The sequence below is a fragment of the Poeciliopsis prolifica genome, unplaced genomic scaffold (genome assembly GCF_027474105.1).
Source record: "Poeciliopsis prolifica strain line A6 unplaced genomic scaffold, Auburn_PproV2 SCAFFOLD032, whole genome shotgun sequence".
Taxonomy (NCBI): domain Eukaryota; kingdom Metazoa; phylum Chordata; class Actinopteri; order Cyprinodontiformes; family Poeciliidae; genus Poeciliopsis; species Poeciliopsis prolifica.
Window position 1 is genome coordinate 3656949 of NW_026562407.1, and position 20454 is coordinate 3677402.

Consider the following 20454-nt stretch of genomic DNA (forward strand, 5'->3'; position numbering starts at 1 on the left):
CTGACATTATCTTGGAGACCGCTCAAAAGGAGCAGAGTTTGAGGTCGAAGCTGAGCCAAACGGTGGGATCAGATTCAGGGCTTAGTATCATACAAGGAGGTTTCAATGCAGTCCTGCATTTTGCACCCAAGTAACACTTGTAGCCTGCAAGTAAGGGAAAATGTGAGCTACAATCTTCATCTCATTTTATTTGGTCTTTTGTTTTTTTGCTGTTATATAAACTTGTTTTGTAAACACAGAAACATGTTTACATGGAAAGTGATACATAAAATGTATCTATGAGCAGATCTTCACAATCCAGTTGATGTAAAGCTGTGAAGTCAAACATTATTGTATGATTGAACATGGCATCATCGACTGCAAAGTGCACTTTGCAGTCGATGATTACCAATGGTTTGAGGAACTACGTGTTTACGAGCAATAACTGGACAATAGTTGACAGAAGAAAAAAAAAAACAGAAACACGATCCCTGTACAAAATTTCAGAAACAATGGCATCCCTCTTGAAAATAAATTGTAGTGATGACTTGGAAGTTGGCTGCCTTTTTGTATGATCCATCAGTATAAATATCTGAATGCGGCTGTTAAAGTTAATGTCCAGTTGCTCTCTGTGTGCCTTCTCATGCTTACAGAAAGCAATATGACTGTGAGAACGGTTGAAGAATATCAAACTCATACATATTTAAGGCAATCAAGTCTTAGACCTAAACGTATTTTGTTTCTTTTTGTTCCAGGACCTCCTGGTAAGAGAGGAAGGAGAGGGCGCGACGGAGAACCTGGTTTGTACATTTATAATTTAGATCAGAGATGAGAATTGTCTTGTTCTATGAATTTAGAAAAGAAATAATTCAATTGGACACCAGTAGATTTTACTGTCGTCTTTTAGAAGTACAATGTATTTTTTTAGAGGATAAAGTTACAAGGAAGAAAATTTCTGGGTATCGTTATGGAAATGCACCTTTACTTTCTTTGTCAACCAATTTATTGAGAAGAGTCAATGTTTGACCATTTATAAGAAAAGCTTGGTATAAACTGGATGCTAAAGGAAGACGCCACAGCCACAAGCATCTACGTGTTGAAATGGCCTCATCAAAACCTCAAAGAAATGCTGTGAACCGCACTAAACTTAAACCCCTAAAGCAGACTGGGTTTGTTTTCTTTTGTTTCACCAAAATACTGTAAAAGACGGATTAGATCATTATAACCTGTGTTTCTTCGCCGACTTACTTCTGGTTAAGGCAACTGTGCTTGTAATTGAATGCCCTGATATATCAAACCTTAAGGAAGGAGAAGCTGGGTGCATTCCTTCTGCCGTGGCTGCAATTAATATGTCCAATCTCACTCTTTCATTCGCTCATATACACACCCCCTCCTGATCGGAATCGAGAACCCTGGCCCAGCTGAGCCCTCGAATACCAAGGGGAATGAGATTTTGTACAGTGACACCTCCACAGCCAAAGAGTGTCGCCCCAAATTGAATTTGCAGCAAGAACATGCACTTGGCGGAGAGCTGCATCCACACTCCCTTCACCTGATAGAAAAGTGATAATGGGCTCTCGAGTGTGCTGGCCTTCCACACTTGAGCACAGTGCAACAGAGAACAGCAAAAAGGCTGGGAAACCAAAGTACTGCCCTTGTAAAAAAAGGATTTATACGAGCAGGGTAAAGCAAAGGGAGCATGTCTGGATTCACAGGCTGGGAATCCAACAGTCTTTGAGGGAAAATTTAAATAATAAAAAGCTGTTTAAAGTCGAGAGAAATTAAATCCAATCAATTGAGGTTTGCTGTTTGAGTAATAAAGATCAAATTAATTCCTTTACTTTGATTTTTCTCTCACAAAGTTATGATCCTTTTCAAGGTCACTTTATACATCTTGTAAATTAGTGTGGCTCGGTTTTCCCAATCTTTCTATTCATGCGATGAAAAAAGTGTTCCAGTGCACCACTTCACAGCCACGAGATGAAAACTGGGAATTGAAATGACAGAAAAAAAACTTCAATGCTACAGCTAGCTGTGAATCTGAAACACCACTGGGCTTTGTTTATTCTCAACCTAACTTCCAAATAAACATAAAACCTGTCATCATATTTCTAAAGGCACCATTGTATAGAGACATTTTTCCCCTTTGTAAACCAGAGGACATGGGGAGAATGTGAATAGTTTCCTCTTGACAAATCAATTGGAAATAAGCAAACCCGCTCATTGTGTTTTGGTCACAGTGATTGGCCAGACAATAGGAACACGAAGCTTCAATAGACTGTGTAATATCATCAAAATCGCATTTAAATTTTGGATGATGTGTGTTAACAAAATATTGAGGTTTAGTAGATGCCAGCCAGGAACATGAACTTTGTCCAGTGTGGCCACAAATTTCTGTGTAAATTAGTGGGACCGGACTAACCAAAAGTAACAAATACTGTTATGGTGAGATGGAGGGAAAAAGTTCAATGGTTTGCAAACTTCTTATAAATAAACATCTTAAAAGAGTAACATTCATTATAAGTCCCTTTTGCAGACATTAACAAGTTTTCTTCCAGGATTGCCCAATTAATAACTTCATCCATCATCCCATTAACTGAGCAGCTTTCTGCTCTCTGCTGGACAAAAAGAACATGCCCATAAGATGATGCTGCCACCACCATGTTTCTCTGAGAGGCTGATGTGCAGTGTTAGATTTATGAAGTTTCCTGTCAGCTGATTCTGGATTTCTGCAAGTTCTCTGTGTTTTTTTGTAACATGTCTTTAAACAGTTCATGCTTTTCCTTCTACCTCACAGTAGTATATTGCTTTGTGCTGGTCAGTCATGTAAAATCCTAATGAAATACAAGCAGTTTAATATGGAAATGTTCAAGTTGTATTACAATTATAGTTTCAGATTGATGTGTAAAAGTTAATATTTCCTTCTGGTGAAATCTTGCTTGGTTAAACATTGGAGTACTTATGCTTTGAATCCCACAAAACAGGAGCTAAATGTAACAATTTGAACCGTGATTTTTCAGTTTTTGTTTTTCTGATAATAAAAAAAAAGTTACTGATGGACACATGTAACAAATTCTTCACTATAAGCCATTTGCGAATATCCCAGAAGTTCTCATAGCTCTGTTTTTACACTGAAGCGAGTCATATGTTTTTTCCTAACCAGAAGTATTCTTTCTAAAGGCAGAAGGAAGCTGTCAGGCCTTGCTGGAAGTGACAGGAAGAAAAATTGGAAAACGGACGTAGCGATATTTTCCAGTGTTAAATATGAATGAAATATTTCATTAGGAGTACTGTGCTGCTTTCTGCCTTTATATGGAAAAGAAAAAATAAGAGTGAGATGAATAAGGTTTTTGCCCATGGAAACGCCACAGTGTCAAAATGTTGTAACAGGTAGTCATTGCTGGAAAGGTTTGGTTAAATATTTTCCTTCCTTCTGAACAATCAAGACTTGTTAGTTTGGTGCCGGCACCAATGAAAGGAGCAACTGATCCTGGAGCTGACGAGTTTCGCCGCGCGAGTCTGACAGTGGAACAAACGGGTCAAGAATGAACTGTTAAAAGTCACCAAAAGGATATTAAAAAGTCTTGTGCAGCACAATGCTTGATCCTTTGAGATTTATACAAAAAAGAAATTATGTGACTGAAACACAGGTGACATATGTCATGCCATCATCCTTCTAAAAGCAGCATTGTCTAGACTTTTTTTTTTTTTGCTTTTTAACCAGAGCAAATGTGGAGAATGTGAATAGTTTCCTCTTGACAAAAGCAATTGGAAATACACAAACCCACTAATTGAGTTTAGCACACAGTGGTTTGTCAGACAATGGGAACAAAAACCTTAAACATTCTCTGTAGTATCACAAATTATATTATAAATTTTGGATTACTTATGTTGACAACCATGACTAAAACACTGGTGTGAATGTGCGTTCATTAAAATATAGCTGCAAAAGTATTAAAATGTCAGTTTTCTTTTAAACAAAAATAATTCACGCTGCAAAAAACACCAATACTGTCTAATTTGGTGTTTAAACCACAGTCTCCTTCCTTCCTTGCAAGAGTATAAGAAGCCTTTGAACTATGGTGGATTTCAAACAAGTGGAAGTTGAATTTTTTTATGGATTGAAACCAAAAATGTTTGGTCTAAATATATTCTCAGTCCCATTTTACTTTGATTCCCCATCCCGCCACAAATCAGTTTCAGTCCATTACCTTCTGAAATCGTCAGATTTTTTAAACAAAGCCCACCTGTGTGTAGTTTAATCTCACTGTAAAAAACAGCTGTTCTGCGAAGGCCTCATGTGTTTTGTTAGCGAACATTAGTGAACAAACGGCATTATGAACACTGAGGAACACGGCAGACAGCAGAGAGAAAGCCGTGGAGAAGTTTGAAACAGCATCTCAAGCTTTCGACATTTCACTGAGCTCCATTTTTGGTTCTAACTGGTCAGATTTAAACAGTCGACCTCCAGCAGGACAATGACTGCACACATTCAGCCACAGCTACAAAGGAAAGGCTCAAAAATGTGTTCATGGGTTAGTCAAAGTCCAGATTTGTTTATTATTGAAAATTCTAGGCAAGAAAAAGAAATGCCTTTCATAAGTGGTTTTATGCCCTTTTGCTACATTTGAGTTATTTTGAAATAGATGCAAACCTGTCAGATCAAGGCAATAAATAGAAACATGTCATACTTTTCAGATTTTTGTTTTAAAATAATTAAATAAAACTACAAATGATTGTATTTTCAATTCATAATTACTTTGATTTAAACTATTTCATTAAATTCCCACTGAAATATAGTGAAGTTTATATTTGAATGTACTTTTGTAAGATAGTATTCATGCGTACTTTCTGTACCTTTCTACTTTCCAAACTTTTCTTCCTTTCTCTCTACAAGCCTTCACTTTAACATAAATTTCTTTTTTCCTGTTTTTCTTTCTTACTTCCTTTCTTTCTACTTTTTTCTTTTTTTTCTTCCCACTTGCCTTAACTCCTACCTAATGTTCCTCTTCCTTCATACCTATTTTCAATACTTCTTTCCATTCTTCTTCCTTCCTGTTGTCTGTGCTACCCTGAACTTTGATAAGCTTTACCTCAATGTCGGCAAATCTATGGTCCATAAAAACTATTTTTTCCAATAACGTTGGCCAACAATAGTATTGCTGTCAGTAATGGTGTCAGTGGAAGAATGTGAAGTTGTTGATTACAAATACAGCTTTGAGTACAATGCTGCGTGTTTATAATTAATTATTTGAACCTGTTTTAAATTAGATCCTCAAGATTTAATCATTGTAACTTCCCAAACAACTGATTTGTTATTGCACTGAACCAAATCATGCCCATTTATCACATTTTCCAATTGGTTTTGTTAGTTTATTCCAGACCTCTTGGTGAAAAACCATTTGATCACAGCCAAATGTGTCAGAAAACACACATTGAAGCAGATGTATTAAAACCAAAGTGGTCCCCTTTAATTCAATCGTCCATTATACAGCACCGTAGAAGCTCGGCCCACTGAGCCTCAATCTCATGACTCCTTATGGGCCCCAGCTGTCAGAGCGATTTGGGCAAGTCATGAAGAAGAGCGGGTTGGTGGAACGTAGAGATTGTAAAGAAATAAAATCCCTTTTCTCAGGGCTGAAGCAGCTGGGAACCTTTTTAATAAAAGCCCAATATTTGCTTGGTTCTGGGGAGTGCAGCATTTTTCCTCTCACAGAGTCCTTTGAGCTCCAGTAATTGGGGAAAAAGTGTCACCTCACAAAAATTGTTGGAGATTTTTAACAAGCACACAACCCCTTGTATAATAAAATCAGAGCCACTTACAAATTTAAAATGTGATTGCCAGGCCTGGTGGCATTTTCCCCCAACTTAATGGAAAACAAAGTTTTAGTTCCATACTAAGAAGCACTTTGACATAGTGAAAGAAGAGTTTAATGTCTAATGTTTTAGTGATTGTTTTATTCTGTTTGAAAGATCACTAACTGGTGTTTTCTTCTCTCCTTTAGGTCCTCCTGTAAGTATTCCTGCTTTGTTTCTCCACTTGAGAGATCGATGTGAAGGTAAACCCCAGAAAATGTTGATAAATACCTACCATTTGAAAACAAAGGCCCCAGAAGTGAAAAGGGTCCATGTCTGTGGTCCATTGACTCCTCACTGTGAAGGGGAGAAACAGCAAAACCCTTCAAGGTCTCTTGTTTGGTTGTGAAGAGGATGGATGAGCACACGCATGTTTTTGTGCTTAATTCACCTTGAATTCATTTGTTTTCCTTGTGAAGTTGCCTGGCAACATGTCGACAAGCCAAAAATGCACAAAACAGTCCAGCATGAAATGCTATGCAGAATATTCCTAAGAGACAACATGTATGCCTGAGCAACGCTGTCTGTCTGTCTGTCTGTCTGTCTGTCTGTCTGTCTGTCTGTCTGTCTGTCTGTACAGAAGCCATTTTACTGAAGAAGGAACATTGAAATTATATTTGGAGATGTTCAGATGTGTTTTAAAAAGTAAATAATTTCATTAGGGATATCATATCAGAATGATTTTTTATTTTTTTGGCACCAACACTGATTTATTTACTGTCCAATAAAACATTTCAGTTCTTAATATCGATGCCATGTTGAAGCTAAGAGAAATCACTAAAACACTAAAACAGCTAACCTTTTAGCACCTTTCTAATATTTTGAGTCAGCGGCATCCTATAGAATACTCCTGATTAACTAATTCATCAAGTCAATGGTCCTTGTTGTTTTCTATCTTCTCCTTGTTATTCGGTCCAGAGTTTTCTTCACACAAAACGTTTTCCTGGCGATGGGAAATGTGCTTTTGTGAAAAGTCTGTGGAATCACAAAACTCTAGGCTTCACATGGTTGTATGGAATAGAAGTTGAAGGAACCTCATTGATTAGTTAATCTGATCAAATTCTGATAACTGTTTTTTCATATTTTGTTTTTGAACAGTCAAGGGGACACAGGTTTAAGCTGAGTTATGAACCAAAATCACAGAGAAGATTATCCAACTAATTCAGCCATATTTACGTTCTCATGAGTCCATCAAACTTAATGTTGTAGAAAACATCGTGTAATCAATATTAATAGTTGTTGCTTTTCTGTTGGAGACTAAATCTGTTAGATTATGTTGCTTTTTTAGAATTTTTTATTTAAAATTTTAACTCTAACTCTGTACCTTACTGGTGATGAACCATATGTAGTAAAGGGGCAAACACAAAATCCAGTTTTTTTAGTAGCATCACAAATACATGTGATGGCCAGCTGGCAGGAGTGAGTAATCATAATACATAATCAAATTTACTTCTTCATCACTGCCTTCCTCTAATAGGGACCCTTGTTGCTGTCATCTGGGCAGTCTGTTTTATAACATTCCTGCTACCATCATCCATCCCTGGCAGCTTCCAGAACCTGCAGAGATTATCTCACCTCATTACGCAGGCTGCGGATCACAGATTCACTCCTCAAAACAGATGGAAAACTTCAGAGTTTCCCCTAAAGATGAAGAAAAACACATACATGCACACATAAGCAGCAGGGTTGTGACAGCTTGCTTTATAACCAGGTCAAGCGGGCACCGCGTGTGTACATATGTGTGCGTGCCGCTGCTTTCTTTTTTTTTTTTTTGTGCATAGCCCAGAGGCAAGTGTGGCTGAATAGGTATAATAGCGTGTGCCGACTGAGCTGTAAAAGTTGTAAGTTAATCCTCTGAGCCTTCTCAGACACTCGCTCGTGGGGCTCTGGGATATAAGTAAGTGCAGGTGGTCTTGCTTTTCAGCTTCTCTCGCCAGGCCTTATGGCTGACAAATGAAATCATTCTGTGAGATGTCTCGAAGTAGGACAGAAGTCCCAAAATTGTCTGAACCGTTTGTGCGATTCAGGTAGTTTACTGCCATGCATAGAGGATGATTTATTAAAACAAATAAAACTTGTTCATTGTGTGAGATTATACATTTAAACCACTTGAGTACCTTGCAGGATTATGTTGTGACCAGCTGGTTGCTCACTGATATTTTCAATGAAGAGCAAAAAACAGCAATAAATATATAAAGTTGAGACAATAATTGAATTGAATAATATTGAACACCTGTTTTTTGCTCATACATACAGATCTACTGACCTAAAGTTCACATTAGGTATTTGTAGCAATCCAAGTAATCCACATGCATTGTAAAATTATGTGAAAGTATTCTTTATATTCAAAGTACAATGAGTATTAAGTGGTCTTACTGAAACTGATTACATTTTTAGTTGTAAAAGTAGCTTTTGCTAATAAGTTCAAGATGTTTTTGTTGTGGAAAGATGTTGTCAAAGTGTTATCTTTAAGGTTCATCAGCCTCTTCTGTGCAATCTTGAGTTTGTTCTACAGATTTTCAAATCAAGAAGATTCAAGGCAAGTGATTTACTTGGTGACTCTAGCAGCTTTATCACCTTTGCCTAAACACAGCTGGGAGTTTTCTTGGCTGTGGGTTTGGGATCACTGTGTAGCTGAAAAATCTTTCCACGAATTCTTTTCCACGAATGTCCCAGTACTGTTAATCACTCATCCCCTTTGTAGTTACCTGAAGATTCATAGCACCATTTGTTTGAAAGATAAACCAACACCATGATGGACCCTCTCTATTCCCAGAGCTCAGGAACCATCTTGCTAAAATATACAAGTACTTGACGCATCCTCTGAAAGAGCTTGTAAATGTCTATTTTAAGAGTTTAAACACCAAATATAACTTAATATGCATTTCAATGAAAGGTGGGAACCATCTTGGGGCTACTGCATAAGATAACATCTAGTTTTTCTTATTTCTGCTCTGGGGCGCACAGCCAATCAGTGCCAAGGAAAAATAAATGACACTCCGAGTTTGGCTCATTTTCAGACATCATCTAATAATATGATGTCTCTTCTCCCAGTCTTTCCAGCTTCCCAAGCTGCATTTTCTATTGAATATATTAGATATGCTCTTCAAAAATCTCTGAGAAATAGTGAATTTTTTGCAGATAAATAGGAAGTTTTGCTCCACAGAAAAATCCGTGAATATTTTACAGAATTTTTGTGATGATGCACCACCCCATTCCTCCTCAAAATACAATGTTATGTCAGAAACCATGCAAAAGCACCTGGAGCACAAAAGAATATGCCTGTATATGTCCGTTGACATCAGCATGTTTTGAAACAGTAAGGTCATAATGTTCTGGAGCTCTTGGCTCATTGTGAATTGCTTCTTATTCAATGTCAGTAACAATAAATATTGTTATCAGCCATCAATGCTACTATTAATTGGAACTCATAGCTAGCAGGTTTGCTTTCTAAATAGTGACACATTCAAGATATTATCTTGACTTTCTAGGCTTTGTTTTTGCTTATTCTGTCTAATTTCATAAAACTGAATTTATGGATTAGTTTGTCTTGATGTATCTGCATTATGTTGATTTCTTGGTGCCTTCTGACATTTAGAATTATGTTTTTTATTTGCTACAAATTATTTTTTTTATTTGCTACAAAAAACATTGACCTGTTCAATTTTCTTACTTTCCTGTAATAGTTCACTGAGCTAAATTTAGCCTGTACAGAAAAAAATCACCAGGGTGTCATGGTTACGTATTTTTAGAGGCGGTTTTCATGTAATGCTGATCTCTGGCAGTGGCTTACCCAGCGCTAACCAAATCTAAGCGACAGCATTGTGCGTGATCGCATGTGGTTTCTCGTTTTGCATTCCCACCCGGGCATTGCAGGGGACACATTGCTATAAATATTCAACAGCTCCAACTTTGACTCAGGAGCACTACGAAAATTGTACACAGTCCTCTGGTCCCTCCAAACAAACCAGCCGCTGTGGAAGACGTCATCACGGATCTGCATGACCTAATTGTTGTTCTTTGAAACTGATAAATGGACAAGAATGCACGGTTGTTAACTTCAGTAGGACTGAACCTCTTTAGAAGCTTGAGTTTCCAGTTACACATGGAGAAGTAATTTGCTTTTGTTTTGATTTCCATTTTATTCCCACAGTTTGAGCACTTCTGTCAGTTTTGCAGCATAGGTTAGTTGTTGGATGATGCTTTGCTTCCAACTGTTCAACTTCTCTGTTTTTGAAGACAAACGGATGTTGGTTAAAAGTACAGTCACCTAAATTGTACATCTTTTATCTACTACTAAAACAATTTTGCTTATTACTTTTTCAAATAGAAGTACAATCTAAAGTATTTAAGAACAAATAAAGAAAAAATAAAAAGTGAAACAAACGTTTTGGGTTTTAAATAGCACTGCCAATAGGAGTTTGTAAGTTATATAAAGTCAAAAACAAGAAATAACAAAGGCTTTCAAAACGACGTACAAAAACACCACTTTAAAATTAATGTGTCAATACTAGGTAATATAAATTTTTTATACTCAGCAAATACTTTAGCAAGTTTTAGAGATTATTTTTTAATCTTACTTATAAATGTGGAAGAAAGGTTTGTCCTGCACCCAGGAAACATTCAAGAGAAGAGGAACTGAAAAACTTTCCTTTTCTGAAAAGCTTCCCAAAAACAACTCTCGGAAAAATGTTCTTTTGGGTTGGTAGGAAAAATAAGCTATTTTAAATTTTGCGAGACTAGGTCAGTGAGGGCTTTGTGTGTTATTATAGGAATCTGAAATGTATTTTAAAATTAACAGGGAATCTGTGCAGAGATGTCAAAACTTGAGAAATGTGATCTTTGTTGGCAGAACTAGATGCTCGAGCTGCGGCTGCAGGATTCTCAATCAACTGTAGGATGTCAAAGGTCAGCTGGGAGAAAACCTCGGGAGGAAACGTGAGCTAACAGCAACTCAAGACTCGGATAAGGAGTAGATTCAAGAGCTAATTTCTCTTACCTAAAATGACCCCAACTATTGTCACTCTCTGAATCAGTTTCACACAAGATGAGAAAATAACCTAATTAATTTGCTGCTACTCTCTTATAACCTGACATACAGGTGCTCCTCTGCTTTTTTCCTTTGTCTTTTTCTCTCTTGCTTCTTCATCGTGCGCTTTAGGTTTGCAGCCCATTCTCTTGGCAACACTTTATTATGAAACCTTTGAACATTATAATGGTGTTACCACCACAGGTTTTAATCCTGCTCTACAGATTCAAATCCTAGATAACCGAGTAACAACTAATGGACCCTAAAACAGGTCAGTGCTTCAAGTTGAATATGCTAATGGCTTGCCTTGTAAATGTACTTGAAAATAGTTTCTACAGATAACTTGTATTTTTTCTCTTTGTGAGGCACCCATAGTGCAGCACCCGAGCTCCAACCTTCCCAATTGTAATTCCGACTTAAGAGAGCATTGTTCTTGATTTTCTAACTAGAAACTTGGAAAGTTTGAATTTACAGAGAAAGTACAATAAAATATTGCTGCAGTACTTAAACTTGAGCCTTTGTAAGGCCAGATGCTTCTGATCTCAGTGAAAGTGTTCACATAATTAAGCATAAACAATGACATATTTGAGGTGCAGTTATCAGGGTCCTTTTCTCATCTTTCTGGGAATATGAGAATGGTTCATGTGAAAAAATAAACCTCACCGCTGAATGTGCACACCATTTAGCACCAATCAGGCATAAAACACTGCCCGAGAGACTGCACTCTACTACTCGCTTACACTGACGTGTTTTCTCTTCTTTTTTCTTTTTTTTTTCCAAGCACAGACTGAAATGTCACATCAAATGAACATTACAATCTGATTAAAATGGAGAAACTTTTGAAATTGCGATGATGCTGGAATGGAAAAAAAATAAACACTCGCGTCATTTACACCGGCTTCTCAGTTACAATGCAACACAAGCCATCTCTAAAGTTCAGTCATGTTCGCAGTCAGGTAAATAAAGCCGGATATTTCTGCATCCGTATTTGACAAGTAGTTTCCACCTCCCTTCTTCATCAGCTGAGATTCCTGGGCTGCAGTTAGAGGATGATCTGTCACGACGTATGAATTATGCATCTGCAATACAGCGATTAGAGGAAGTGTGGCAGTGAAGCAGAGGAGCCCAGGCACCCTCAACCCTTCATTCCTTATCTGATATTCACTGCAGCTCCATACCTGTTAATAAAACATATTTCCAGCAGGACTTTGATCAGTTCTGCTCATCTGCCACTATAATGACTTAGCTCAAATCAAGGGAGCATCTGCAAACTCACAGGTTTTGTTGATTTTAGTTTTTTGCCGCATTAACAACCTGAAACAGAAAGAGCATGTGTAGATGCAGTTCCCTGAAAAAGTATTTTTTCCCTCTTGAACTTTTTCACTTGTCTTTTTTTCTTGGGGATTTTTTTTTCACAAGCATAATTTGTGAAACCGAGTTGGAAAAGGATTTGTGGTTTTCAAAATGATTTTTTTATTTTGATTTTTTGTCTTATCTATAAAGCAACAATCATTTTTGAAACCAGGTCCCAGAATAAAACCTTTCAAAACTTTTCAAAATGATGACGTCAAACATCCATCTGTCTCTGTGACACCCAAGCACCTCCCACTCACAAACAACAAGCATGGCGGTGTTCTGTGTTGTGTTTATGCTGCGACCAACACTGGCTGTGCTGTGGCTGATGGAGCTGAACCTACTGCTCCTCTTCAACTCTAAGCTCCAACTTCCTAAGGAGAACCACATGTTCACCATTTGCCATTTACTTCACGAGTTCTTTACACACGCCGGATGTTTTGTGTTCTGCGGCATTGTTATATTGCCACCAATTTGCCCGGCATACCTACCATGGTGTTTTCTGTGGTGTTGCGTCCTGTTGTTGGTAGGCACGATTTTCTTAATTGTTTACAAAGATTTCCGGTGTTCGAATTCATGTAGACTTCGCCTGAGTTACACAGAGGGCGTTTGCTAATTAACTCACTTTTTAAGCCAATGTGTATCACTTCGCACTTGTGCATCTTTTAAAATTGCAATAAAATCCATGGCTTTGCAAGCCATTTCACATAACCTTAAATAAAGAAAACCAGAAAGACACAGAGGAGACCTCAAAGCTGAGAGTGAATCTATCTGACGTGACTGCATGTATCTGGTCTTGTAAGGTCAGCGGTGCCCGAGGAAAGTGGCTTGCACTCAGTGTGACCACATTAATAGCTTGACCTTTTTAGCTATGAGTTGCCTGCTCTGTCAGTGCCCATCAGCTGTAGCTGTTTCCAGCAAATGATGCTCAGGGTAGTGGTTCACTCACTGGGATGTGAGGCAATCAGCAGGATACTTTTGCTGAGCAGGCTAAATACTCACAGAAGAACTTGCACAGTTTAAATTTTATGCTCATTGTAAAAAAAAAAAAAAAAGTCTCACATTCTTTGAACTTACATAAACTTTCTTCCAGCTCACAACATCTAATGATGAGAAATGTAGAGCACTGAGTGTGGTGTTTTAATAGAATGAACAGAAGACCTGGGCAGGAGTAAAGCACTTTTCCACCTGGAACATTGTACATTCTTCTGAATTTCATTTCCACAACAAGAGCTTTCTGGGTCAGACATTCGCTCGCGTATGACACGGGAACTATTTGAACTTTTTCTGTTTATAGCGTGTTTAAATGTCTCCCCTTAGAGGGGAGAAGTGACACTTCCCAACAGAAAAACCATCCAGGCTTGATTCACGTTCTGATATTCGCTCACACTAGACAAGCACACGTATAATCGGTTGCGCTATCGGTTTCATTTTGCTCAGTTCACATAGTCCCCTCTCCCACTGGGACATCCAGCACATAACAACAAACAGACACGCAGACATGCTCACAAACACACACACACATTAAAGATATTTTATGCCAGCTAATTGTGATACACTGTGAATATGGGAACCAGATGCCATTCCCAAGACAGTTTTCCAGTGTGGTTTTCCTATCCCTGCCTAACCTCTGCGTCCAGATTCCCGCGACGAGCACCAGCCACTTGTGGTCGTCCCCTCCTGCCCATTCTGCTCTGATTACTCACATCCCTGTCCTCCATTAGTTTCCTGCCTTGAAGAGAAAAGTTCCCCCAGGGCCCACGCTAATATGACCGAGAGTTCCCATGCAGAACTAACAGATGGAGGTCTACTTAAAGATATGAGGATATCTTTCAGTCTGTTGCAAGTTTACGTGTCTTTGCTTAGATGTGTGTGTTGGAATGACTTTTCCCAGCTCATATGTTGAAGTAATCATGGAGCTTAAAGAAATGTGCCAAGGTTTCGCACTGTGTGTGTGTTGAAATTATGCAACCGTTCAGGTGCAAAAACAGAGGAGGATCCTGGCATCAGGTTAAACAACAGAGGAGGTTCACCACTGATTGCAAAATCAGTGGTGAACTCATACAGTGGGTCACGAGGTTGTGTACTTTTCTTTGAATTCTTTGGGTCATTCGCGTGTCAAGTAGGGATGCACAAGTTGCTTGGCAGGTTTCCAGAACTGGTTGATTTCATAGCTTAACTTGTTGATGGGCAGATTTGGTTTTCTGATTTTAGTTTTAGTCTGTAATGCACCAATGCCAAGAACTGCATCTTCTGTTCACTTCTTTCTTGTGGGTGTACCTTCTGTTGTCGGTGTGGGGATGAAGTTTGTGACTTTCACCCCAATGCCTCTAGATTGTTGCATAACTTACCCAGGTAAATTAAATTAATGTTGAGGGAATGACACCTGGCTATGAAAACACTTTTTCTCATCTCACCACAGTTGAAGATCAGCCTCACCCTTCACTGGATTATTCTTCACTGATTACAGTTTTAGCTTTGCAGATTTTGTACGTTTAAAAAAATAATAAAAATAAAAAACAGCAATAATTTTTATGTTGATCACTTTGAATTTGGATGAAGCATGGAAGCTGCAAAAAGACTGGATTCTACACTGGACAGAAAAATCATGGAAAAATAATACACTCACTTTGCCTTTTTATGCATTTAGCATAACAGCATGAAGATTTGACAACTCAAAGAATATGAGAGCTGTCGCTCTTAGACATCATATATACCGTGCATATGTGCAGTTACTGCGAAAGCAATGCAATGACCATGACATCACACCTACTTTTGTCCAGATTAGTTAATGAGGTTAAGTTGTCACTTTTTTATCTGTTTTGTTTTAGTCAGAGATAACTCCAAGCTCATCAAAACATCTCACAACAAACCACATGCGAACATTCATTCTGTTCATTACTCAAAATGTTCTGAGCTTAAATGCCATATGTGAGACTTTTATTCACTTATCCAGGAACTTGCTACAGGAAACTTTCAAACTGACTGAATTTAAATCCAAACAAAAAATTTTTGAGGCTGATTTAATGACATGTACCTGTTTATTACTGCTTCTCATTTTCTTTTAACTATGTAACTGTTTGTATTTGCTGATGCCTGTTGGCCAGGGCTTCTTTGAAAAAGAGGTTTTTAATCTCAAATAGGATTTTATCCTGGTAAAATAAATGAAGAATAAAAAACACAGGGGCCAGATGCTCTTTTCTGAGTTAGTGGAAAACAGATAATTTATTAATATGGAAAAAGTTTGGCCCAAGCTTTTTCCAAAAAATATTCTGGTATTTATTTGGAACGGTACCAAGACCACCTTCTTGGTATCTAGTGCATTTAAAACAGCTGAGATGTTAAAAATCCTCTTAATTTAACTTGACTACAGCTCAACAAGTTGAGTCATATCGGGATGTGTTAAATTTGAAACCAAAAGGGAAACTATTACAACTCAATCTAAAAAACAATGTGGTGACTTCACAAAAAAGTGACATACTAAGTCATGACACAGCAGAACACTGTGAATTCCACCTCATTGATTTCATGATACAATTCAGAATGGGAGAACATTAGAAACTGCATACACACTTGACAGGACTTGATTTCCCTCAAAATGAGATTCATTTGATCATGTTTAGTCTCCTGAACTGTATTTATCAGAACAGCATTCATGGCAGAAAAAGAACCAGTGCAGCAGCTTTTTTTTATTTAAGATGGTCAAACTTAAGTTGAGAAACTTACTGTGGCCCTCCACATCATTCACCTCCTGGAGTTAAATACATTTCTATGCCATGTGACAGCACTGGCCTGCTCCCTGTGAATATTGCCTTTCTGCTCGATGAGGAAAACACTTGAGCTTTCAGCTGTGAATCTCAAACTACAATAACAATATAAGGCATTCCATAGTTTATAAGCTTCTTTCATTTCTTTCAGAAAAGATGTAACAGCATATTTATGAAAACACTGCCAAGTTAAGTAATTCTCCAGACTCTTGTAAAATCTAAGCCCATAATTTCAATTCACTGATAGACAAACAGAACGTACCTCTCAACTGTATAAATTATGTCAATCATAGCTCACCTCTTCCAGATCTTTGCTTTGTTCCTCCTTCCTCTTAAGGATGATCTGCACCCCCTCACCTTCCCACTTTCCATTTATTTGTTTCTTGTCAACACTCAGTGCATGAAAGATTACTCAGCTTAACTTCCAGTGTACGGGTGTATTTATTGATATTGTGTAGCAGTATGGAAGAGAGCTGTAAAGGTTCTAAAAGCGGTAGTTTCTTTGGCTGGAGCCTTCAGAGATGCCAGTGCCTCAGGGTGAGATGATTGGATCCATGTGGCCAGCAGTTTGGGCTTCAGCAACGGCAGCCTGCCCAGTTGGCCCAGCTTCTACACAGAGGATGTGAGCCCAGTTTGATGGACTGCTGTTCTGGACCCTGAAATGTTTAACTGGTCACTATGATGAAAACTAAGACGACTGCACCCAGACAGAGGTTACATGCTGATCCCCTTGTTACTGACATTTTGTATCTTGTTGTATATTATGTGGATTGCCTCACAAAAATATGTACAAGCAGCTCTCAGCCAAACCCGAGAGAAATTACTTTGCTCATGTCAACAACAGCTAAGGATGTGGATACGAGCCAGCCCCTCGCCTCCTGTTGAGCTTTCATCCATTATGTTTGCAGTACATTACAGTAGGAGAGGAATGTGAGACAATTTTGATTTGCGCTGACTGAAATGGGTTGTTTTGTAACTTGTAATTTGGTATGAGTGGTTTCTGAAATTACACTCCAACAACGCCGATGTTGCTAAATACAAATACGCTGTAAATGAGAAATACGAGAAACGGAGCAAATAAAAAACAAACTTATTGGAGAAACAGAAATTTCATGACATTTTCCACCATTGCTTTAAATACCTTTAAACAGCCACTCAATGACTTTGTGGTTGCTATTTGGGGGAACTAAGCATCTGACAGTAAAAGCTATGGGTGGGTTTTTGGTTTGACTCTAATCAACGTTCTCTCCAAAAAAACATCACAAATAATTAGCAGTGCTCACTCGTTTGAACAAAATTTGGCATTTTAAATTTCTTACCATTACAAAAGGGAGCTTTGAAATATTTCGACAACAAAAGTTCCACTTCAGCTCCACAGCAGTCGAAAACAGAATTTTATTTCCTGTGGACGCAAGTATTGATGCGCAGGGAAAACATGGCTTAGTGGAAAAACCTTCAATGAAAAGCTGTACACTGCAGCATTTTCTATAGCCCTTTACTACATATGCACCTATGGCAGCAGGGATTTTGATTTGTTCTTCTGCACAGAAACTTATCCTCTAGATTTCTTGGCTGCCCTTGAGCAACCAGAAGCTTCTGCTCCCTCCAACTGGTTTATCTAAAGGATTACACAGGCTAAACCAGTGATTCTTTTTTACTCCACTCCTTTGTTACCTTGGCAGGTTGTCTGATTTTTAATCGTGGCTGATGATCCAGAAGCCATCTTCTGTGTTCTGGTTTAGGTCAAAGTTTTTTTGTCCAGGGTTTCACTGTACATGGTGGCTTGTTCGATGGAAAATCGAACAGACCAGTTCACCCTTTGCAGAAGCAAAGGGTGAACTGTACACCTTGTACTTTAGTACAAAACCAGCCTAAAAGCATAGTGCTTTCTCTCCGTGTTTAGCTGTTGATGTTCTTTGATCCTTTCCAGCATCTTGGGTTGATCAAAGAGAACTTAATTTTGATCTTATCTCAGAACAATACCGTCCCTAAACCTGTTTTGAATCACATTCAGTATAGGGGTCTCAAACTCCATTCCAGTATTCAACTGGTTCCTGGACAATCTCAACTGACTGAAAGGGCAGATTTTCATCTTTGTCATGCATTAAGATGTTCTCTGGCAAACCTGAGATGGGCTGTTGCTTTACATCTCATGTTTCCTATTCTTATTATCACCCTCAACCTTATTGGGCAATATCTTGCAAGAGGCTCCAGATGGCGCACCGTTGTCACTAAGTTTGACATCTTGGGAATCATTATGATGACTCCTGAACACATGCCCATATAATGTGTCCCCTATTAACCCAAAGATCCAGCTTAGAGAATCAGTCCCCAGACATCACCCCACCTCTGAAAAAGACTAAGCTTTCTAAAGCTAGTTCTAATACCAAAATCATATTATGACATCATAAACCATCATACTAAGAATGAAAGACTACAGTTACAAATATGGTCTTCTCTTGAGTTTAGTATTGAAAGAAATATTAACCTGTTGATCAAACTTGACTGGTGAAGTAAATCTGTGAAGGTCAATAATTTAAATAAGATACAAGGTAGTTTCTGGAGACTACCTTGAAATGACAAACAACTATTAGTTTTTATAGATGAATGGTAACAGCATGGGAAAATACAATAAAAATAATTTTAGAAAATGACAGTAGTGCACTTTAAAGCAGCAGTGAATTCTGGTGCTGAATAGCAGCACTTTACTGTTATCCTACAGTAACTGTGTAGCCAGTGTAACAAGCTTTTCAAAAGGTACATCAGAAACAGATCTCCATGCCAGACACCATTCACCGAACATCATTTACTCTTGATTTTAATATAAAGTGATGTAAGTGACATTGTCAGATTTGTAGGACACTGTTCTCTGCATTATTTGAGGTTTTGGCCGACGTTCCCTTTGCCTTTCCCATGGTTTTCCACACACCCTTCCACATTTCTCCCCCGCTCAGTTTAAAAGGGTGGCAGAGGTTTCCTTCTGTTTTTCATACTAAGAGCCAATTCAAGACTTCCACAGGAGACGGTGATCATGGTTTGGCTTCAAAGGAGAAGCTACCCATGTGTCTACAAAAAGGGGGGAAAAAAAGATTCTTAGTCAGAAAATGTCCACAAAAAATCTAATCTTGCCATTAATCAACTTGTTGAATATTGGTAAGTGACATAAAGCTGTACCTTTGCATCCAATGTCCTCTTGATTATAGGAACATAAAAACAAAGATAGTGCTCAACTAGTTTCAAGTTTAGAGCTTCTCAGGAAAATGCCCTCAACTTTAATATTGATTTTTAAATAGTTTACACCAAATCTTCCAGTAAACACAAAGTAAATATAGACTTACATGTTTAGTTCCTTTAAAAAGCATTGCAGGAATCTAAAATGTTTACATGCTCAGTATTAAATACAATAATTGGTATTGTTAGTATAAACAACATAATGTATTCAGATTGGGTGTTTAACAGGTATTAAGCTTACCGGTTGTATGTTTAATAATGAAAGTGGGCAACTTAAATTTTAAGAAATAAGTTAGCATCCAAAAAATTTGTACTTTATTGCCCAGTCTTCTTCTTACCAACTGTTTACCAAGAGTTGGGAAGACACTTAATAGTTTCTTTGTTACTGGGATGACCTGGAAAAACTGGCCAAAGTGGAAGATGGTGTGTATCGGTTTCATACAAAGTAAAACTTTGACCAAAAAAATCTAATGATCAGCTAAGGTTTTTGTGCCAAATGTCTAGAAATGCCCATACCTGGACAATTTATGTAAGGCATTTCATTTTTGTATATATCCAGACCAAAACGGATTGTTTCGAGACCCCTGGTACAAGAGCATTTCATTAAGTCACTATTCGATAGGTCCGTATGAATTAAACTAAAAGAGTTGTATTCTTTAAGAGATTACCATGAATGCAAATAAATTATTACCCACAAAGAACTAACAGTTTACATACTATGCAAATTAAGCGTTAAAGTCTTTTGACGAAGTAAGTTTCAAATGCAAAACAAGCAAATTTGATCAAACAGAAAAAGCAGTTTGAGCTTTGGAGGATCTGCTTGCAGGATTCTTATGAAGAGGAGTCAGAGTTGAATCTGTAATAAGTTGTGAAGAGCACACATAGGTGCTGATTAGCAACCCTTTGGGGAGTCAGACTAAAACCAAGAAGCGAAAGCGATGGTTTGACATGTAGAAATTTCTCTGAAGTGAAGTTGGTTGCTTTGAAATAATCTCCTTGGAGAATTATTTAATATGCTCGATAAAAGGCTTTGATTGCACCTGCGTAAAGCTTTTGGAAAAGCTCTGGTGGGTGTTGTCTCCAAACGATGTGCAAATGATGAGTTGTATAATGATTGGGGGCACACTGTATTGAAAGAAGCATTCGATCATGAAGCAGGACGAGCCAAATGAACTTCTGCCAGTGATTGTCGATGCTTTGTTGACCGATTAAAATGTTCTAGTGGCAATTATGAAAATA

The 20454-nt window shown here is 38.0% G+C and overlaps 1 protein-coding gene across 1 annotated transcript in view; it reads left to right on the top strand.

Annotated features, from left to right (window-relative positions):
* Nucleotides 1-20454, top strand: part of LOC129373174 (collagen alpha-1(XXV) chain) — a 186049-nt gene that overhangs the window by 93578 nt on the left and 72017 nt on the right. The window contains exons 3-4 of the mRNA XM_055050960.1: nt 735-779; nt 5985-5992. Coding sequence (XP_054906935.1) covers nt 735-779; nt 5985-5992 — 53 coding nt within the window. The remainder of the gene's footprint in view (nt 1-734; nt 780-5984; nt 5993-20454) is intronic.